Here is a 19,170-nt window from a genome sequence, read left to right on the forward strand (position 1 = left end):
TTAGTCCTGCTTCATGCCAACAGTAAAGCTTCATGTGACCATTTGTTTGCAAGGTTGCTTCTTAGCCAAGAAATTGGGCTCGCTCACAATTTTGCCAAAGAACACATGCATCCATTACTGAAGTATAATACCAAAACATCCTAGGACCGCAACTGTGTGACAGCAGCAAGGTTATTTTATTTACTAAAGCAAATAAACATTTTCATTAATGAAAAAAAAAAAAAAACGTTTTTAAAAAAACAAAACTAAAATCACATTTTACAATTAAAAAATTATCTATAATTCTAGCAATAATATCCTTTGTTTTCGTCTGTGGTAATTAATTTAGTATATGAGCCTTTGGGGTTAATTTTAAATGTGCTCTTTTTTTTTTTTACTGTAAAACTGTAAATCATACAATAGCCACTCTTATCAACAATGTTCATAATCCAACAACTGAACCAATTTGTTGATTTAAATGTGATTTATTATATTGTCCGGAGTACGGAAGTGACGTCATCTAGCAGCACCGAAAGAGAACCGCCCCCGGCTCTAATTACTTCACGTGACGTCCACTCAACGCAGATGGCTTGCAGCTGTGCTAATGAGGTAGGTTTAAAGTTCGACATTTTTCCTCCAAATTGTTTTTTTTATGTTGGTCGCTCGTGTACATTGCGCCTTGCAATTTCGCGGCAATGAATTATAATGCAAGTTCAGTGTAAGTGCAGCAAAACAAAAAGTCTGTTGATTATGATGGATGCAGATAATTATTTAGAATTGCTATGCTTTTGTTAGCGACGGTTAGCATAGCAAAGCTAACCGTCTGTTGAGTAAGATAAATGCTAATTTTATTTTTTAAGAGGAAAGCCATAACAGGGTGGATTGATAGGCTGGTTTGTGATGTGAAAATATACAAAGGAAAATACTGGTAAACGTTTTATGTCCCTGTATGGTGGAGTAATGAAGTTAATTACTCTGAATAAAAGGCTGACCATCCTAACTTAGTATGTGTCATTATGTCATTAATTTAATTTACAGTTACTCTTGTTTGTTCTAAACAATGGCTTAGTAATCACTTATAATTTGGTAAATTGCTGTATTTGTGTTTACTTACATTTGTTCTTTCAATAAAAATATTTCAGTAAAGTCTGTTAGTGTTCATTACATTTCATTTATGTAAATGTTTAGCAGAGCTGTATTTTATTTTGTTTGGCACATTTACTGTACACTGTACAGGCTTTCAAGGTACACTGAAAGTAAACTTCAAAACATCTGCGTCAAGTTACCTATCAAACTAATTGAAACTCATTTTTTCTATAGCTTTAGATCATTATCTTCAGTAACATGTCAGTCATGAGGCGACAGAGAGCAAAAGTTAAGCCCAAAGACGAGGCAGCATACTTTTCATCCTTGGCTAAAGACAAGGATGGCTTCACCATAAAATATATCAATTCATTCAAAGGTGAGTATTGGTAAAATATTCTTTAGTATGGGCCTAATTTTCATTATTGTTATAATGAAATATTTCTGATGTATCCTTTTTTCTATGTAAGGTCGAGGAGTGTTCAGTTGCTGCTCCTTTCAGAAGGGAGACTTTCTCATTGAATATCGAGGAGAACTTGTAAGCAAACAGGAACGTGAAAACAGGCTGAGAGTTTATCATGATGCCCTGAAGGTTTTCATGTTTGAATTTCGCTATGATGGAAAAACACTATGGTATGTTTATATGGTGTGTTGTCATACTTAATTTTGGCTTTTTTTGGGAGTCGCCCTAAAAAATATAAACACCTGCAGGCTGCTACTTTGTATAGTGATTTTACTATGTTGTAAAACATAAGTTAAGTTAAGTTGACTATTTTGGGAAGAAATAGCAAATTAATTTACTCATAGTGTGACTTGCTCAACTTTATTTCTAAAGGACTATAAAATAACCATAGCCGCATACATAATGCTGTACATGGAATAAATATCAGTCATGCAATAAAGACGGGTAGAACAAAATAACACAAAACGAGTGAATAAATAAATCTTAGACATATTAGATGTCAACGTATTTTCTGTGAGTGTTCAATACTCAAATTAAGTCAAATACATATCATTACCAGAATGTATCAATAGTGTGCAGTTTTCAAAATAGACTACAGTGACTTAAATTTGAGTTCTCAACTATGTTAAAGTAAATTCCATTTAATGTTCAGAAGCGTTGAATGCTTGATTCTCTTTTTGGTGGATGAGTAAAACTAAAGTCAACTTATAGTTGTACTTGAAAGCATACCCGAGGGTTGTGTAAACTTATGTGAGCACATTATAATGGTGAGAAACCGGCTTAATGTCCATAAAATACAAAATACTGTGGCAATTGTTTTTGATATTTTCCAGAGGTTGAAGTTGACATTAGTAGAGATGTGCTTGTGAATTTTGGTGACTATTAATAGCATTTTAGTGTCATTAAGCGACGTTAAGCTTTTGTACATTTACAGTTGTGCTCATAAGTTTACACACCCCAAGGGTATGTAAACTTTCAAGCAACTGTAACTTTCTCTAATTATAACAATTGCGGCACCTGCTAATTTAATCTGAAACATTTTCTGACAGTAATAACCCCCCAAAAATGGTGAACAGTTTAAGTGGAATGAACATTTGTCTCAAAAATCTTAATGTTAAATGATACCTTTTATCAAGAGAGAATGGGAGTACCTCGATCATTCGAATACTGTGAAAACTGTAGTCAAATCCGTGTTTTATTCTGTTTAATTTGTAAATAGAAACAAACATGGCGACAACTATTGGTGGTGCAAAGAATCACAAAAGTCACGGTTCGGATCGGATAGTTTTTCGGATCAGCAGAAAAGAGATAGAAGCTTGCTTTCATTTATTCTGTAAAACTCTTATTGCCCAGTAAATTAAACAAAAAATCAACACAACCTTTTTAATATGGCTGTTTAGGATTTAAGAACACAACTTTAAGCGCAATATGAGGCAGAAACATTATTTTATATATTGTCCATGCATAAAATAACAAGGTATTAATGGCTTAAAGTTGTGTTCCTAAAATCTAAATGGCCATATTTGACATGTTGAGTTTATTTTTATTTTGAATTGATCATCGTAAGCACGGTTATTTATTTATTTATTTATTCTGAATTTAAGCATAGTGCTCATGGTCAAACTGCATGGTATTACAGTGGCTTAAATGTTTATTTTAGGAATAACATTTCTAGTTTTTGATGAACACTCAGACCTACTATGCCTACGGTACGTAAATCAAATTTAGCTTCACTCAGTTTCATGAAGTTAAACATATTTTCTGACCTAAAATAACTAATTTAAAATTAGTGTCCAGATGTTGATAAACTGAGTTGGGTATACTTTTTTTTAATAATAATTTTGTATTTTACCATTGACATTATAGTGGAAGAGGTGGGGGTTATTAATACATATCATGTGTGCTTGTCTTTATAGTTTTATTAATTTTGTCTTTTTTAATTTATTTAACAATTTCAGCATTGATGCAGCCAGAGAGGATAATTCACTTGGGAGACTCGTCAATGATGAACACATCAGCCCAAACAGCAAAATGCAGAGAATCACTGTAGACGGACAGCCCCATCTCTGTTTGTTTGCGACAAAGGACATTGAGCCAGGGGAGGAAATAACCTACAACTATGGCAATTTTGATTTTCCATGGAGACTAAAGGTAGAGACAAGTTAATTTTCACAAAGAGTTAACGGCTTGCTGTTTGAATTTAGGTTAATTTCCCAGTATTGTCACTATGAACAGGTGCATCTTTGGTGAAATACTGAAAATACCTATTGTTTATTTACATGATTATGCCTCAGCAACATAAAAAACCCCAAAAAACAAATAGGAACACAGTAGCCCATAATTAAAAATGTTAAGAGCGGTATATGGAAATTTAGTGGACACTGTAATTGAATTGCAAAGTAAAATATAGAATTTCTCCTCCCGTGTCACTGCATTACTGATTTAAAAACTTGCATAAACTGTCTACAGGGATTTTTAGTAACATTTTATCGTGCAAGTTTTGACAAAACAAAAAAAGGATTAATTATGATTATACAATGAAACTTTGAACCACTGAGCCAATGGAAACACCCGACGGTAAAAATACTGGCCAACTCTTTTGTCACTGTTATTTACAAAAACACAATTATTTTCTCAATATCATTATTATTTTTTATATTATAATTTTTTTTACAATATTGTGACTTTTTTTTCTTAGTTATCGTGAGTATCGCCAACCTCACATCATGTTAATTATCATATCTTGATTTCTTATCATGACATTTGGATATTGTGTCATACATGTGACATACTAGAATTACTGGTCGCACATTCATGATTACATGAAATTGCATTATAACAGTCTTGTCTTAGTAAAAATTGTATTGTATTGGTATTTTTCTATTCATCTGCATCAGGTTTCCACTGAAAAACAACCTGATGAAGACAGAGCTATCACAGACTGCCCCAAAGTTGACCAGGTGACGAGATTTATTTTTTAATGTTGAAATCGGTTTTCAGAAGCAAGAAATTAGTGGAGGGTGGAGATACTAGGGCTGCACAATATATGGAAAAAATCTTGGCGCACGAATGGCTCATGCAATATGTTTATTGCAAAGACATGTAACAAAGGAATATTGGATTGATTGATTGACTTTAGTCTGGGGCTGAGCGATATGGCCAAAAAAAGAAATAAAAAGTCTTTAAAACCAACCATCCAACAATCTGCCACCACTTGTGCAAAATTACAACTCACAATAACATCTGGATGTAATGGAACATAATAGCTTTTAATAATCCAGAAGACAAAATTCGATTTCACGCTTTAGCAAATTTTCAACTATTACATTTTAAAAATGACGATTAAGCTAATTAATTTGATTTATTGCCCAGCCCTAGTTGAGTTTGATTTTGACCAATCAGAGACTAGCTTAATTGCGCATCGCCATACAAGAGAACCATTCACAATACTTTATTCTATTCATTGTACTGTAACTGTGTTAATGCACAGGTACAGTCTTGTGTGTTACTAAGAACAGAATTTTAGTTGTATTTTTCTCTTCATCTGCACCAGGTTTCAATTGAAGCACAACTTGATGAAGAGACAGCTGTGATAGAATGTGCCAAAGTTGACCAGGTGACTTGATTTCTCTTTGCATGTTGATGTTGAAATATTTTTTCGAAGCAAGACCCTGCACGGTATTTGAAAAAAATATATTGTCACACAAACGGCTCATGCAATATGTGTATTGCAAAGACATGTAACAAATTAATATTGGATTGCATACTTTAGTCTGACTTTGACCAATCAGAGACTAGCTTAATTGCACATCGCCATACAAGAGAATTGTATCGACGACCTTTACTAACAAAAAATAACTTAATTTGAAAGGATTTGATCTGCGCAGCCATCGCAGATACATAGTCCTCACAATGTTGTAGATGTGAATAACTGACACTCTGAGGACAGTGTATTTATACACTTAGTGTAAAATACGTTTTCAGGGCTTGGCTTTACAGATACAGTCCTCACAATTCATACTCTGGTCAGGTTTGGACTCTGTGAGGACTGTGTGTGTTTTCTGTTGTTTCATTGTGAAAAATAGATATCATCAATTTACTCAAACCTCTAATGCTGGTGGATTTATGTGATGCATTTATTTTTGTAATGGCAAATAAAATGTGTCTGCATTCACAATACTTTATTCTATTCATTGTACTGTAACTGTGTTAATGCACAGGTACAGTCTTGTGTGTTACTAAGAACAGAATTTTAGTTGTATTTTTCTCTTCATCTGCACCAGGTTTCAATTGAAGCACAACTTGATGAAGAGACAGCTGTGATAGAATGTGCCAAAGTTGACCAGGTGACTTGATTTCTCTTTGCATGTTGATGTTGAAATATTTTTTAGAAGCAAGACCCTGCACGGTATTTGAAAAAAATATATTGTCACACAAACGGCTCATGCAATATGTGTATTGCAAAGACATGTAACAAATTAATATTGGATTGCATACTTTAGTCTGACTTTGACCAATCAGAGACTAGCTTAATTGCACATCGCCATACAAGAGAATTGTATCGACGACCTTTACTAACAAAAAATAACTTAATTTGAAAGGATTTGATCTGCGCAGCCATCGCAGATACATAGTCCTCACAATGTTGTAGATGTGAATAACTGACACTCTGAGGACAGTGTATTTATACACTTAGTGTAAAATACGTTTTCAGGGCTTGGCTTTACAGATACAGTCCTCACAATTCATACTCTGGTCAGGTTTGGACTCTGTGAGGACTGTGTGTGTTTTCTGTTGTTTCATTGTGAAAAATAGATATCATCAATTTACTCAAACCTCTAATGCTGGTGGATTTATGTGATGCATTTATTTTTGTAATGGCAAATAAAATGTGTCTGCATTCACAATACTTTATTCTATTCATTGTACTGTAACTGTGTTAATGCACAGGTACAGTCTTGTGTGTTACTAAGAACAGAATTTTAGTTGTATTTTTCTCTTCATCTGCACCAGGTTTCAATTGAAGCACAACTTGATGAAGAGACAGCTGTAATAGAATGTGCCAAAGTTGACCAGGTGACTTGATTTCTCTTTGCATGTTGATGTTGAAATATTTTTTAGAAGCAAGACCCTGCACGGTATTTGAAAAAAATATATTGTCACACGAACGGCTCATGCAATATGTGTATTGCAAAGACATGTAACAAATGAATATTGGATTGCATACTTTAGTCTGACTTTGACCAATCAGAGACTAGCTTAATTGCACATCGCCATACAAGAGAATTGTATCGACGACCGTTACTAACAAAAAATAACTTAATTTGAAAGGATTTGATCTGCGCAGCCATCGCAGATACATAGTCCTCACAATGTTGTAGATGTGAATAACTGACACTCTGAGGACAGTGTATTTATACACTTAGTGTAAAATACGTTTTCAGGGCTTGGCTTTACAGATACAGTCCTCACAATTCATACTCTGGTCAGGTTTGGACTCTGTGAGGACTGTGTGTGTTTTCTGTTGTTTCATTGTGAAAAATAGATATCATCAATTTACTCAAACCTCTAATGCTGGTGGATTTATGTGATGCATTTATTTTTGTAATGGCAAATAAAATGTGTCTGCATTCACAATACTTTATTCTATTCATTGTACTGTAACTGTGTTAATGCACAGGTACAGTCTTGTGTGTTACTAAGAACAGAATTTTAGTTGTATTTTTCTCTTCATCTGCACCAGGTTTCAATTGAAGCACAACTTGATGAAGAGACAGCTGTGATAGAATGTGCCAAAGTTGACCAGGTGACTTGATTTCTCTTTGCATGTTGATGTTGAAATATTTTTTAGAAGCAAGACCCTGCACGGTATTTGAAAAAAATATATTGTCACACGAACGGCTCATGCAATATGTGTATTGCAAAGACATGTAACAAATTAATATTGGATTGCATACTTTAGTCTGACTTTGACCAATCAGAGACTAGCTTAATTGCACATCGCCATACAAGAGAATTGTATCGACGACCTTTACTAACAAAAAATAACTTAATTTGAAAGGATTTGATCTGCGCAGCCATCGCAGATACATAGTCCTCACAATGTTGTAGATGTGAATAACTGACACTCTGAGGACAGTGTATTTATACACTTAGTGTAAAATACGTTTTCAGGGCTTGGCTTTACAGATACAGTCCTCACAATTCATACTCTGGTCAAGTTTGGACTCTGTGAGGACTGTGTGTGTTTTCTGTTGTTTCATTGTGAAAAATAGATATCATCAATTTACTCAAACCTCTAATGCTGGTGGATTTATGTGATGCATTTATTTTTGTAATGGCAAATAAAATGTGTCTGCATTCACAATACTTTATTCTATTCATTGTACTGTAACTGTGTTAATGCACAGGTACAGTCTTGTGTGTTACTAAGAACAGAATTTTAGTTGTATTTTTCTCTTCATCTGCACCAGGTTTCAATTGAAGCACAACTTGATGAAGAGACAGCTGTGATAGAATGTGCCAAAGTTGACCAGGTGACTTGATTTCTCTTTGCATGTTGATGTTGAAATATTTTTTAGAAGCAAGACCCTGCACGGTATTTGAAAAAAATATATTGTCACACGAACGGCTCATGCAATATGTGTATTGCAAAGACATGTAACAAATTAATATTGGATTGCATACTTTAGTCTGACTTTGACCAATCAGAGACTAGCTTAATTGCACATCGCCATACAAGAGAATTGTATCGACGACCTTTACTAACAAAAAATAACTTAATTTGAAAGGATTTGATCTGCGCAGCCATCGCAGATACATAGTCCTCACAATGTTGTAGATGTGAATAACTGACACTCTGAGGACAGTGTATTTATACACTTAGTGTAAAATACGTTTTCAGGGCTTGGCTTTACAGATACAGTCCTCACAATTCATACTCTGGTCAGGTTTGGACTCTGTGAGGACTGTGTGTGTTTTCTGTTGTTTCATTGTGAAAAATAGATATCATCAATTTACTCAAACCTCTAATGCTGGTGGATTTATGTGATGCATTTATTTTTGTAATGGCAAATAAAATGTGTCTGCATTCACAATACTTTATTCTATTCATTGTACTGTAACTGTGTTAATGCACAGGTACAGTCTTGTGTGTTACTAAGAACAGAATTTTAGTTGTATTTTTCTCTTCATCTGCACCAGGTTTCAATTGAAGCACAACTTGATGAAGAGACAGCTGTGATAGAATGTGCCAAAGTTGACCAGGTGACTTGATTTCTCTTTGCATGTTGATGTTGAAATATTTTTTAGAAGCAAGACCCTGCACGGTATTTGAAAAAAATATATTGTCACACAAACGGCTCATGCAATATGTGTATTGCAAAGACATGTAACAAATTAATATTGGATTGCATACTTTAGTCTGACTTTGACCAATCAGAGACTATCTTAATTGCGCATCGCCATCGTTGTTAAACAACCTTCAGGGCCCACACATGGTATGAGCCGCCATCTGATAACATGCTTTATTGTATGATTTGCGGCTTGTTGGCCAAACCTTGCAATTAATTATTTTTATTTTATTTTTAAAATATTCCACCTACAGATGATCCACAAGAAGGAACATCCAGAGGTATGGTTAAGAGTTACAATGTACTTCTGTGTGTTGTTTGCGCATTCCGACGGACTTTCAGACTTCCGACATCGGATTGGGGCATCAAGGCTTAGGAGGCACATATTGACCGTACCGCAAATGCCATGCAAGCATATGTCTGATAACGATACTTGGGCACCCCCGCACTACTAAATTATTATGTAAAGAAGAGTATCATGTTTAGTTCAAATTCTGTTGTAATACTACTTTGAGCTATATTGTACTTTCTACAGGAACCGAGACATTGTGGCAGCCTGTTAAACAACCTTCAGGGCCCAAGGCCAAAAAAGCCAGGAAGACAAAGCCTCGTGGACATCACGGTAAATTACACAGACATACTATATAATAATGTACCACTTAAGCCTGGTTGACACGGTAGGATTTTAAAATTGTCGGCCGACTTCCAAACTGTGAGAGACGCCACGTGAAGAGAAAAAAATCACAAGAGTAACAGTTTTGAACGTACCGTTTGTGGTGTGCAGCCACACTGCACAATCAAACACACACACGAACAAAGTTCATTAATGAATGTGATACTAAAGTCCTGCAAAACCTCTTGAGTCAACAAACATACAGAATCAGTCACGATACTTCCTGGTTTGTTTTCAGCCGAAAAAGCGTCGTAAAAAGAAATGGTATTTAAAGCAGTGTAAATTGGCTCTGGGTGGCGAGGCATCACTTGCCCTTGGTGCTGCTGGCGCGGGTTCGCTTCCCGCCCGGAGACCACGTTTGTTCGTGTAGTATGTATGTGGATAAAAAAAAAAGTGTAATAGCGCAAGCACAGACTTTCTACTGCTCCATGACTGTATTGATTTTGGATTTCCCACCATCGTACTCGTCGGCTTGCTTTCGGATTGGCTGCGCTGTGGTTTTAACCTTGCTCTGCAAGATGAATTCTGGTGGTATTTTGTGAGTTACAAACTCCGAAGAATACATCTTGTACCAAGCCTGTTGATTTCCACCGATCCATGGTTCGGACCATTCCCCCCCTTGACGAGAACAAATACGACATTTTCATCTGTGGCTGTGATTGGTCAAAACAAATGTGCACAATGCTGCATCGTCCAATCAGCTCAAAGTATTGTACAGAATGTCCCACCTTACCCAAGCAAATCCCTGCGGAGCAGTCCCAGATTGATATTGTATATATTAACTTCCTTGAGTGAATCACAATATCAATCTGGCTATTGCCAGGTTACGTTTTTGTCCTCGGGGCACTCTGCACATGGAGTGAAGCTGGGCCAAAACAATCCAACATGTTGAATATCCCCAATTTCAAGTTGGAGGTCCTTCCTAGGGCCGATATCTGTATGAGCCGTGTGTGGCGTCAGCACACAGGACACACGGCAGGATTATCTGTTATGATTATCGTTTGGATGTCGGCAGGGGAAGTTTGGGGCTAAACTCTGGCCAATTCTCCGGCCATGTGAACCAGGCTTAATGTACCGCAGTAAAAATTAACAAGGATGAAATTATAATACATTTGTATGTACGCTTGGTCGCCATGGGACATGTACATGCACCAGCTCAGACTTGATCGGACATGATTATAGACTGCGCTTATATCTGAATTAATAAATGCAGCGTCATGTAATGGCATACATTTGCTCATCCAGTGATTCCTAATAAGTGTGCCGTGGCACAGTGCGCCATGAGAGCACTTATGGTGTGTTCTGGGGAAATAAATTTTTACTTAATTGGTCAACCACACCTCCCGCCCATTGACAGATGGGATGGGCTCAAGCATGCTTGCGACCCTCGAGAGAATATGGATGGATGGTCAGAAAATGATTTAGAATATATAATGAATGCTTGTTACACCATCTATGCCAGGAATGTATAGTGATAGAACAAATGAAGGCTCTTCCTTGGATGACAAAAGATAAATACAGTGGTACCTCAGAGTTTGAACATTCCTGTGAACTGTTCAAAGTCTTTGTTTTGTTTCTTAAATGTTGTTCAGTTTTTGCGGTAACATTAATTGCCCTACAGGGACATAAATAGAATTTAACTTGAAATTGTTTTCCATAGGAAATAATGTAAATGCAATTAATCAGTTCCCAAGCTCCCTAAACAGAACATTTGTATTTTAATTTATTTGTTATTTAATTTAACGTGTACAGTAAAAACAAAAAAACCTGACCTTTTTTGTTGTGGTGTGATTGCATCAGTGGATAAAAAAATGCACTCTCAAATGTACAGACCCCGTTATAAATTCCTCATGATTGCTATGTTAATGCAAGCTTTAGTTCAGTGCGGAGTTTGTGTATTTTACATTGGGCATATTGTTAGACTACTAAGGGGTCCTTGCATGCGCTGTTTAACGTCAGGCACATTATTAAACAGCTACGGAGGGGTCTTTGCGCCAGTATTTACGAAAGTAGTCACGATAGGTGCGATAATCTCCTTTCTTAAATCCACTGTAGTTTGTTTTTCCTTGCTTCCCCTGGCACTATTGTCTTTTTTTGGGCCCATGGCATAGAGAATTACCATGGAAAAATCAAAATGCACTCACGACTGTACGGGGCATCTCACGCTCTGACTTGTTATGAGCAGCGCCTCGTCTCGACTACCGTGATGTGAGCATTCGGCATCAGCCTGCTTCTCTAGGCTATCCTTTCAAGGTACATTCAGCTTTGCTTGGGTGTTTGAAACTCCGAGGCATTTTTACTCTTTTTTTTGGGGGGGGGGGGGGTTCAAAGTCCGATTTGTACGAGCTCCAAGACATTCGAACTCCGAGGTTCCACTGTGATTGATATGTGTATTCACATCTTGTGACATTTTTGTTTGGGGTGTACCATGAGATTTTTCAGACTTAAAATGTACCCTGGCTTAGTCAGTCGTGAATCACTGTTAACGGTGACTATTGTGAGTTGAGATGGCATGTGTTGGTAAAAACTGAAAATGGTCTTTACTGTTGATATACAGTACATTTTGTGTTTCTAACAAATTATTTATTTTTCATAGAACTTCTCACAAATGAAATTGACGATCTTCGGAGAAAGAAAAAGCATCCTTGGTCTCCAGCTGAGGTTTCTGCTGTGATGAAGCATTTCAAAGACCTTATTAAGGAGGGGAAGTTTGCCACAAAAATACAATGTGATCTGTGCAAGACTGCAGAGCACCCTATCCTGGCAAATCGCACTGTTCAAAATATAAGAGACTTTGTACGCAATCGAGGTACTTCAATCAAAAAGAAAAGTGGCAAGTAAGCGGCCGCTTCGTTCTATGTTATCACTTTTAAGAGCTACCTAAGTTTAAGATGAGGCAGTCATGTTTTATAGAATAAAATGTTCAATGTTCAAGTTTAAGATGAGGCAGTCATGTTTAAAAGAATAAAATGTTCAATGTTCACTGACTCTTTTGCATCTGGTTTCATGTCTAGCTTATCCATTACAAAGCTGTACTTTACCTTGATAACCTGTTCTCACATTAGAAGCATTGTTTTATTAAAATACCAGTTTCAGTCGGTCCTAAAATTGTAAGTTGTAACATGGTGCTCAAGGACCAGGTATGACTTTGCATTTCACAGTATTGCTGTGCACAACAATGTGTCCTCATATCAGGTAAGTCATTACACATCAATGCCATTTTAGTTTGTGTAAAGTCAGAATGCCAGAACTTTCAAGTCACTTCAGTGACATGGTTGCTGTGTGTTGTGTAAACTTTGTCCTTGTAATGTGAGTTGGTCCTCATAATTACCATTTTTGTAATGGGCGTGGCTTATTTAGGTCATTATCTATGTCCTCACAATTACGGATTTTTTCAGGTTTTTCTTTTTTTCGTGTGTTGAGTTTTTTCAAGTTTTGAAGTGAAATTTCCCTGGACAACCCCAAAAAAAAATTTTGGGTGCAAGTCCCATCTCTCTGGCATTAGCAGAAAGGGGTGTCCCTGTAATACACAATTAAACCGGTTTGGAAAAAATGTCCTCATAATACACAGAGGCAAGTATGTGTGTGTGTGTGTGTGTGTGTGTGTGTGTGTGTGTGCGTGCGTGCGTGCGTGCGTGCGTGCGTGCGTGCGTGCGTGCGTGCGTGCGTGCGTGCGTGCGTGCGTGCGTGTGCTGGGGTGTGCGTGCGTGTGTGTGTGTGTGTGTGTGTGTTCAATGTTGTCTTTTTCTACCATGTAATAGGAATGATCATAACATGCATTCTGCACTCACCTGAGCATAATAAAATCGGACTTTTAACACCCAGGAAAAGGACTACGGTAGTATTTTAAATGGGTGATGAAGACAATGATACCATACAACAGCATGATTTGCTCCGGCCAATAAGTGAAGAGAAGTAATGATAATTATAACAAATTTTAATGGAGGGAAAAAAACAAAATTTAATCATAATATCATGTTGGATCATTTGAAATTAAGTGAATTATTGTAATACAAAGTGTTGTCCAAAAAATAATAATAATATTATTATGTCCACTAACTGCCAAGGGTTGAAATGTTGAATTGTTCACTATTTCAATGAGTGCAGGAAGGTTAGGACCAGACGTCTTTCAACAAAGAGAAATCATTTTTGAAAATTAGGAGACTATTAAACGATGAAAAGTATGATGTGTCGGGTGTTGCCAGGAATGAGTAACTAACAAGCTGGCATTTAACCTCAGCTGGATCGAAGCTTGTATTTATTCATTTTTAACTCAACTGAATGCTTGCTTTGACATGCAAAAAAAAAAACGTGTAAGTAAAATATATTAATTTAACCTTTGACTCCACGACTAGCCATCTGGAATTGTTCTGTATTAATATATAATCATCCCTTCGCACACAGATGCTTCTCGTGCAGACAAGAAAGAGAGTCGCTGTCCGACACCGGGCTGTGACGGCACGGGTCACGTGACTGGCTTGTACCCCCACCATCGAAGCCTCTCGGGCTGTCCGCACAAAGACAGAGTGCCACCAGAAAGTAAGCCATCTGCTGTCATACCAGCACCAGCATTATCTCCACAACCTGTGGCCTTCACCTTCCATGTCACTCTGCATGTCTCCCTGTGATCACTGCTGAGTCGGACTCGCTCTGTGTATGTGTGTGTGTGTGTGTGTGTGTGTGTTTGCTGAACTATTTGATAGAGAAGGCCTGCAGCGGCACTTCTCTTGTGACCTTTTGCATGCAGCCATAGTTTTGTTCGCTGATTGCCTGCTTAGTGTGCCGTGGTGATGAGGTATGAAATGAGGACTTGATCTGTGAAATGCGGAGGTTGCTGAATGTTTTTGCATGAGACTTTTGCCCATTTTCTAGACACCGGTCACGTCTGGTCAGATTTGTTGTTTGTCACAGCATGTATGAGTGGCTGAAAGATTCTTCGTGAAAAATATAATGTTCACCAGTGTTTTTTTAAGAATTTTTGGGGGTTCGTAAAAATAAATAAATAAATAAATAAAAATCTTAACTCATTCACTGCCATTGACGGTTATAGACATTAAAAAATAATTTCAACAATTTTTATTAGTTAAACTTTTTTTTTCTACTTTTATTAACAAGAGTATGAAAACCTAGATTTTTTTATTGTACATTTAGAATAGATATCAAATTTGTGATTAATTGTGAGTTAACTACTGAAGTCATGCGATTAATTACGAGTAAAAATGTTATCGCCTGATGCCCCTAATTTTTAATAATCATCTCGTCAGGCGATTAAAATTCTTCATTGTAATTAATCGCATTGCTACACTAGTTAACTCACGATTAATCACAAATTTCATATCTGTTCTAAATGTACATTTTCATACTCTTGTTAACAAAAGTGGAAAAAATATGTTAAACTAATAGAAATAGTTCAAATGAATTTTTGATGTTTATAGCCGTCAATGGCAGTGAATGAGTTAATTAATCAAGGGGCTATTCAGAGTGTGGGCTGCCATTTGCCATTCCCTGATCTCTTTTCTTACTATACTACCCTGTAGTCACCACAAAGTTATGAGACTAAGGAACGAATCTATTGCTATGGGCTGCAATTAACTGGCTGCTTTTGGTAATTCTGTTAATTTGATTCGAGAGCACAGACCTTGATAACACCGAGCCCTTCCTCAGCCATCCATGTCACAAAACCTTTTATTTGTATTCTCTGCTCAGTTGCGGTGCATCGAATGAAAAGGCTCGTACCATATCTCACTATTGCATAAGAAGTGAAGTGGCAATAAACATTAGCCTTGAATGAATCGTGAGATTTCACCGTGGCTTTTTAGCCCTGTTCACCTTGTGCAAACGTCTCAATAAAGGACAGTTTATGTGTTTTATTAATGGGCCCAGTGAAATTCAAGATATGATCTGCTGTCACAGAGAGCACAATCAAAATAAAAGAGGGTTTTAATAATGGCTACGAAATTAGTTACCATTACAAAAAGGCTTGTAAAGACCGCCGGTGCCACAGATGACACTTGGTCTGTGGAACGCAGATTCTATAATTGGCAGGAAGGTTCTCACAGAAAAACGCCATTTGGAGCATTTGACCTTAACACAGATCAAGAGCAACCAAAGGTTTCGTATTTGTGATTGGTATTTTCTTGTTTATGTTGATTGGGCTTCCTTTTGTAGATTTACAGTATGAGCAATTCACTTGACTGTTCATCACCTGGGGTTACAGTACACTTTTGAATGGGAACAAGAATGCAGTGATGTCAGGTTTAGTTTCATGTTGCTAGAGCGTTCGACATTCTCTAACATAGACTCTCAAGGGTTTGTTTCTTCTTTTTTTTTGTGCTTTTTTTTTTTTTCTGAAAATAAAATGTTTATAAAAGTAATTATCCTGTTTAGAGTTGTGGAGAGCTGGACCTATGGTGCTATCCCAGCTGACCTCGGTTGAAAAGAGGACTAGACCCTGAACTGGTCACAAGTCAATTGCAGGGAACACATGAAATCAGACAACCATTCATACCACAAAACCCCAACCCCATTTGTGATTAGGATTTAATGTAAAACGTTAAAACACACAGTCAAGATCAGAAAAAAAACATCTAATTCAGACCATCATAGGGATTTCATAACTTTCTCACCTTTGATGTTTTTGACCATTTGTCAAGTATAAATTTCAAGCGTGTTCAATGTATTGTGTCAATACAAAAGCTTTGAAGCCTTGGATAAATTAGGAAAATCGAGCAGTTCTGTTAACTGTAACCTTCTTGTTTATTGAGTGGCCACTGCCAACAGCCAGCCAGTGATACATACATAAATATATTACAAATATATACACAGGGCTGAGCTTTAGCGTTCGCCAGTTTACGGTACCATTTACCTGGATGGCGACCTGAAAATTATTGCGATTGGAAGAGTGCACGCTATAAAACCACGTTCATTTGGTGACTGAATCGAAAGGAGACGGCACCGTTAGCACTTAGCACTTATGGATAGCCTTACCTGAAGTCTGAAGAGCTGAAGCTGTCAAGATGCACAGGATTGACTGACATCACATTGAGCCCTATGGATTAGGAGTTGGATGTCCATTAAGTTCATATGTGAATCAAAGCAGGTTAGCGAATACTTTGTTGCACAAACTTGCTCCTACACATTGTTAGAGGCTGACATGCTGCCACACTGCTCTTAAACTTATATGGCGGCTTGACTCTTTGTTGTGCGTGCACAAGAACACGCGTATAATATGCACTTCTCACTTCATTACATTTAAGTATACAATGTACAAGCTGTTAACACGATTTTAATTTAGCCTCACTTCATTCCACTTCACTTCATAGATTATTTCTCACATTTAGTGTTTTCGTCTACACACATTTCCCACCGGACTAAAACTAGACGAGACTAGACAAAACCCCTCATTGATAAATAATAACTGGGACTAAATCAGTAGGCCCGAGACGAAAATGTCGCTACTTCATTTAATAAAAACTGGACATTTTAGTTCATGAACAAAAACGAGATGATTATTATAGGATTTTGTAAAATCTTGTCACTGTTAATCTGTCACCCCTTTTCAAATATGCAGCTAGCGAGTGCAACATGCACAAACACATGCGACAGACAGGTGGTGGATTCACGGTGAAAGGTTAAAAAAAAAGAAAAAGTAAATTAAACTTTTGCTTTTTTCTGAGATAAATTATAGTTATGATATAACATGAATCCAACGGTTATAACGTTCCAACAATAAAATGTGACCGCTAACTAATGCTAGCTAACTTACGAGTTCACAGCATGGAACCATAGTCGCCACTTGTTGATATGCTGTAATTGTGTGTAAAGTTGTTTTTCATCAAAAAGATGAAAGCAAATTTTATGTGAAATAGTTTTAGATCTGAAATGTTCAACATGATCTGCTGACATAAAAATATATATAGGGGTAAAATGATTGTCCTGACTAAAACTAGACTAAAACAATGACAGTTTTTGTTGACTATAGGCGAATAAAATTATGTTTTCTTGGACTAAAATGCTAGATTTATAGTCGACTAAAAATGGACTACTTAAAAACGGGATGAGGTTGACTACCTATGATAAAAAAAAAAACAAGCGTGATTAAAATTGGACCAAAACTGAGATTAAATTTAAAAATGGCAGATAAAATTAACACTACTCACACTTATATTAATGTTACTCCACGAACGACAACATGACCAAATTCTTACCTTCTTACCTGACAATGTGAGTTCAACCGGAGTTGATTGAACATCATTACATGGTGCGAATGTACCTAATGTTGTTGTCGATGAGTGGACGTGCCCTTGCCTTTGGTGCTCAAGGATGCTAAAGTCGAACACAAAGACTGTGTGTGTCTCGTGACATCTAAAAGGTGACCTGCTTCATTCATTAAGTCTCTGCATCGTCAGCCAATCACTAGCTTCCTGTCAATATGTGCTCAATAGTCCCGCACAAACAGAGTCTCGGCTTGACTCGTTTAAAGGTAAAGATGACAACATGGCACGCAAGTGACTACCTGCAGGGCAGACTCAGCGACAGGCGATTCGCTTTTGCTCTTAATGCATTTGCTGTGCTGGATAGATTATGTTTTATTAATGCAGTGGTTTCATTTAATTGGGAAATCACACAGTGCAGCCAGACAGCTCCTTGGGAAATGTGAAAAATGACAATTAAATTATATCTCAAATTCATTAATTCCCTTCACCGTTTGCTCATTTTCGCTTTCTTTTTCTCTTTATAATACTGTTAGAATTGATTGTTAGTTTTCAGTGTCATTTGCATATGTAACGCACAGTGCGTTTGCTCCCACAAACAGTTAGCATCTTTGTATTCCTTCCCTTTTTTCTTCCTATCTTGCAATTTGATTAAGACTATTATGTGCTGCTTCAATTTCCTGTCTCTTTGCAGAGGGCAGGACAAATCTAGGATATGCATAATGTATTGGCTTGTGGCATGTTGAGGTGGCAGGCTTTTTCCAATTACCTGCACCCAACACCAATTAGTATGTAAGGGAAAAAGGATGATGAGGGGTGAAAGTTTAAGGGGGTGATAATGATGAAGCTGACGCCGATGGGGTTTGGCCCCGCATGCCACGGTGTCGAGACGACCCTTCCCCGCCCGCGCCCCTGCTTGCGGTGCTCCGACAGCTCCTCTCAGACATCCATAGATCATTAATCTAATTGGCTGGTTGCCACGGGGAGTGAGACAGTTATGGACTGTTTTAATGGTAAACGGTATTGTGGACCACGCCGTCTACGCCGACAACGTGCCCGTGATACAAAAGAGCAAATAACAGAGGGAAGGGATCTTCTATTGATTTAGAGACATGTGTTTTGCATGATTGTCTGCTGTTTGTTGAATCTGCTTTCGGCATGGCCCCAATTCCCCCCTCCATTTCTATGTCTTGCTGAACCTAAATGGCCCCTTTTTATTCATGACCGTGCCTATTGCATGAATATTAATTTGAAAGGCTCGGATAAGTGGAAGCAATACGGTGGGAAACCTTGCCTGCCCTTTCAAACTAGCGTTCATTAAAATGAAGAAGAGGTCATTTGGGTTCACGCAGGCTCATTTCTTAATGATGTTTATAATGCCAAGCTTACACACTAATATAACTCATG

General features: G+C 37.2%; 2 protein-coding genes across 19 annotated transcripts in view; both read left to right on the forward strand.

Annotated features, from left to right (window-relative positions):
* The window catches only part of myt1lb (myelin transcription factor 1-like, b), a 139,782-nt gene that overhangs the window by 92,766 nt on the left and 27,846 nt on the right, over positions 1-19,170 (forward strand). For all 11 annotated transcript variants that reach the window (XM_086095211.1, XM_086095220.1, XM_086095221.1 and 8 more), the window contains one exon: positions 13,955-14,089. In XM_086095211.1, coding sequence (XP_085951337.1) covers positions 13,955-14,089 — 135 coding nt within the window. The remainder of the gene's footprint in view (positions 1-13,954; positions 14,090-19,170) is intronic.
* Positions 237-12,537, forward strand: LOC147163140 (uncharacterized). 8 transcript variants are annotated; one of them, XR_015097121.1, is made up of 14 exons: positions 237-588; positions 1,300-1,441; positions 1,533-1,695; positions 3,475-3,676; positions 4,423-4,485; positions 5,079-5,141; positions 5,809-5,871; positions 6,539-6,601; positions 7,269-7,331; positions 7,999-8,061; positions 8,729-9,024; positions 9,132-9,158; positions 9,413-9,499; positions 12,147-12,163. XR_015097121.1 is itself a non-coding variant. In XM_086095222.1 (14 exons), exons 2-14 carry the CDS (start codon positions 1,324-1,326, stop codon positions 12,222-12,224), a joined length of 1,116 nt encoding a protein of 371 aa, XP_085951348.1. In that variant the 5' UTR covers positions 237-588; positions 1,300-1,323; the 3' UTR covers positions 12,225-12,537. The 8 variants fall into 8 exon arrangements, 7 of the variants coding, with proteins under 7 accessions (XP_085951348.1, XP_085951352.1, XP_085951351.1 ...); XM_086095222.1 differs by having other exon boundaries at positions 8,729-8,791; positions 12,147-12,537; XM_086095223.1 differs by having other exon boundaries at positions 271-588; positions 3,484-3,676; positions 8,729-8,791; positions 12,147-12,537.

Source organism: Leptonotus elevatus, chromosome 14 (assembly GCF_054856555.1).
Source record: "Leptonotus elevatus isolate MCC_2025b chromosome 14, RoL_Lele_1.0, whole genome shotgun sequence".
NCBI classification, from domain to species: domain Eukaryota; kingdom Metazoa; phylum Chordata; class Actinopteri; order Syngnathiformes; family Syngnathidae; genus Leptonotus; species Leptonotus elevatus.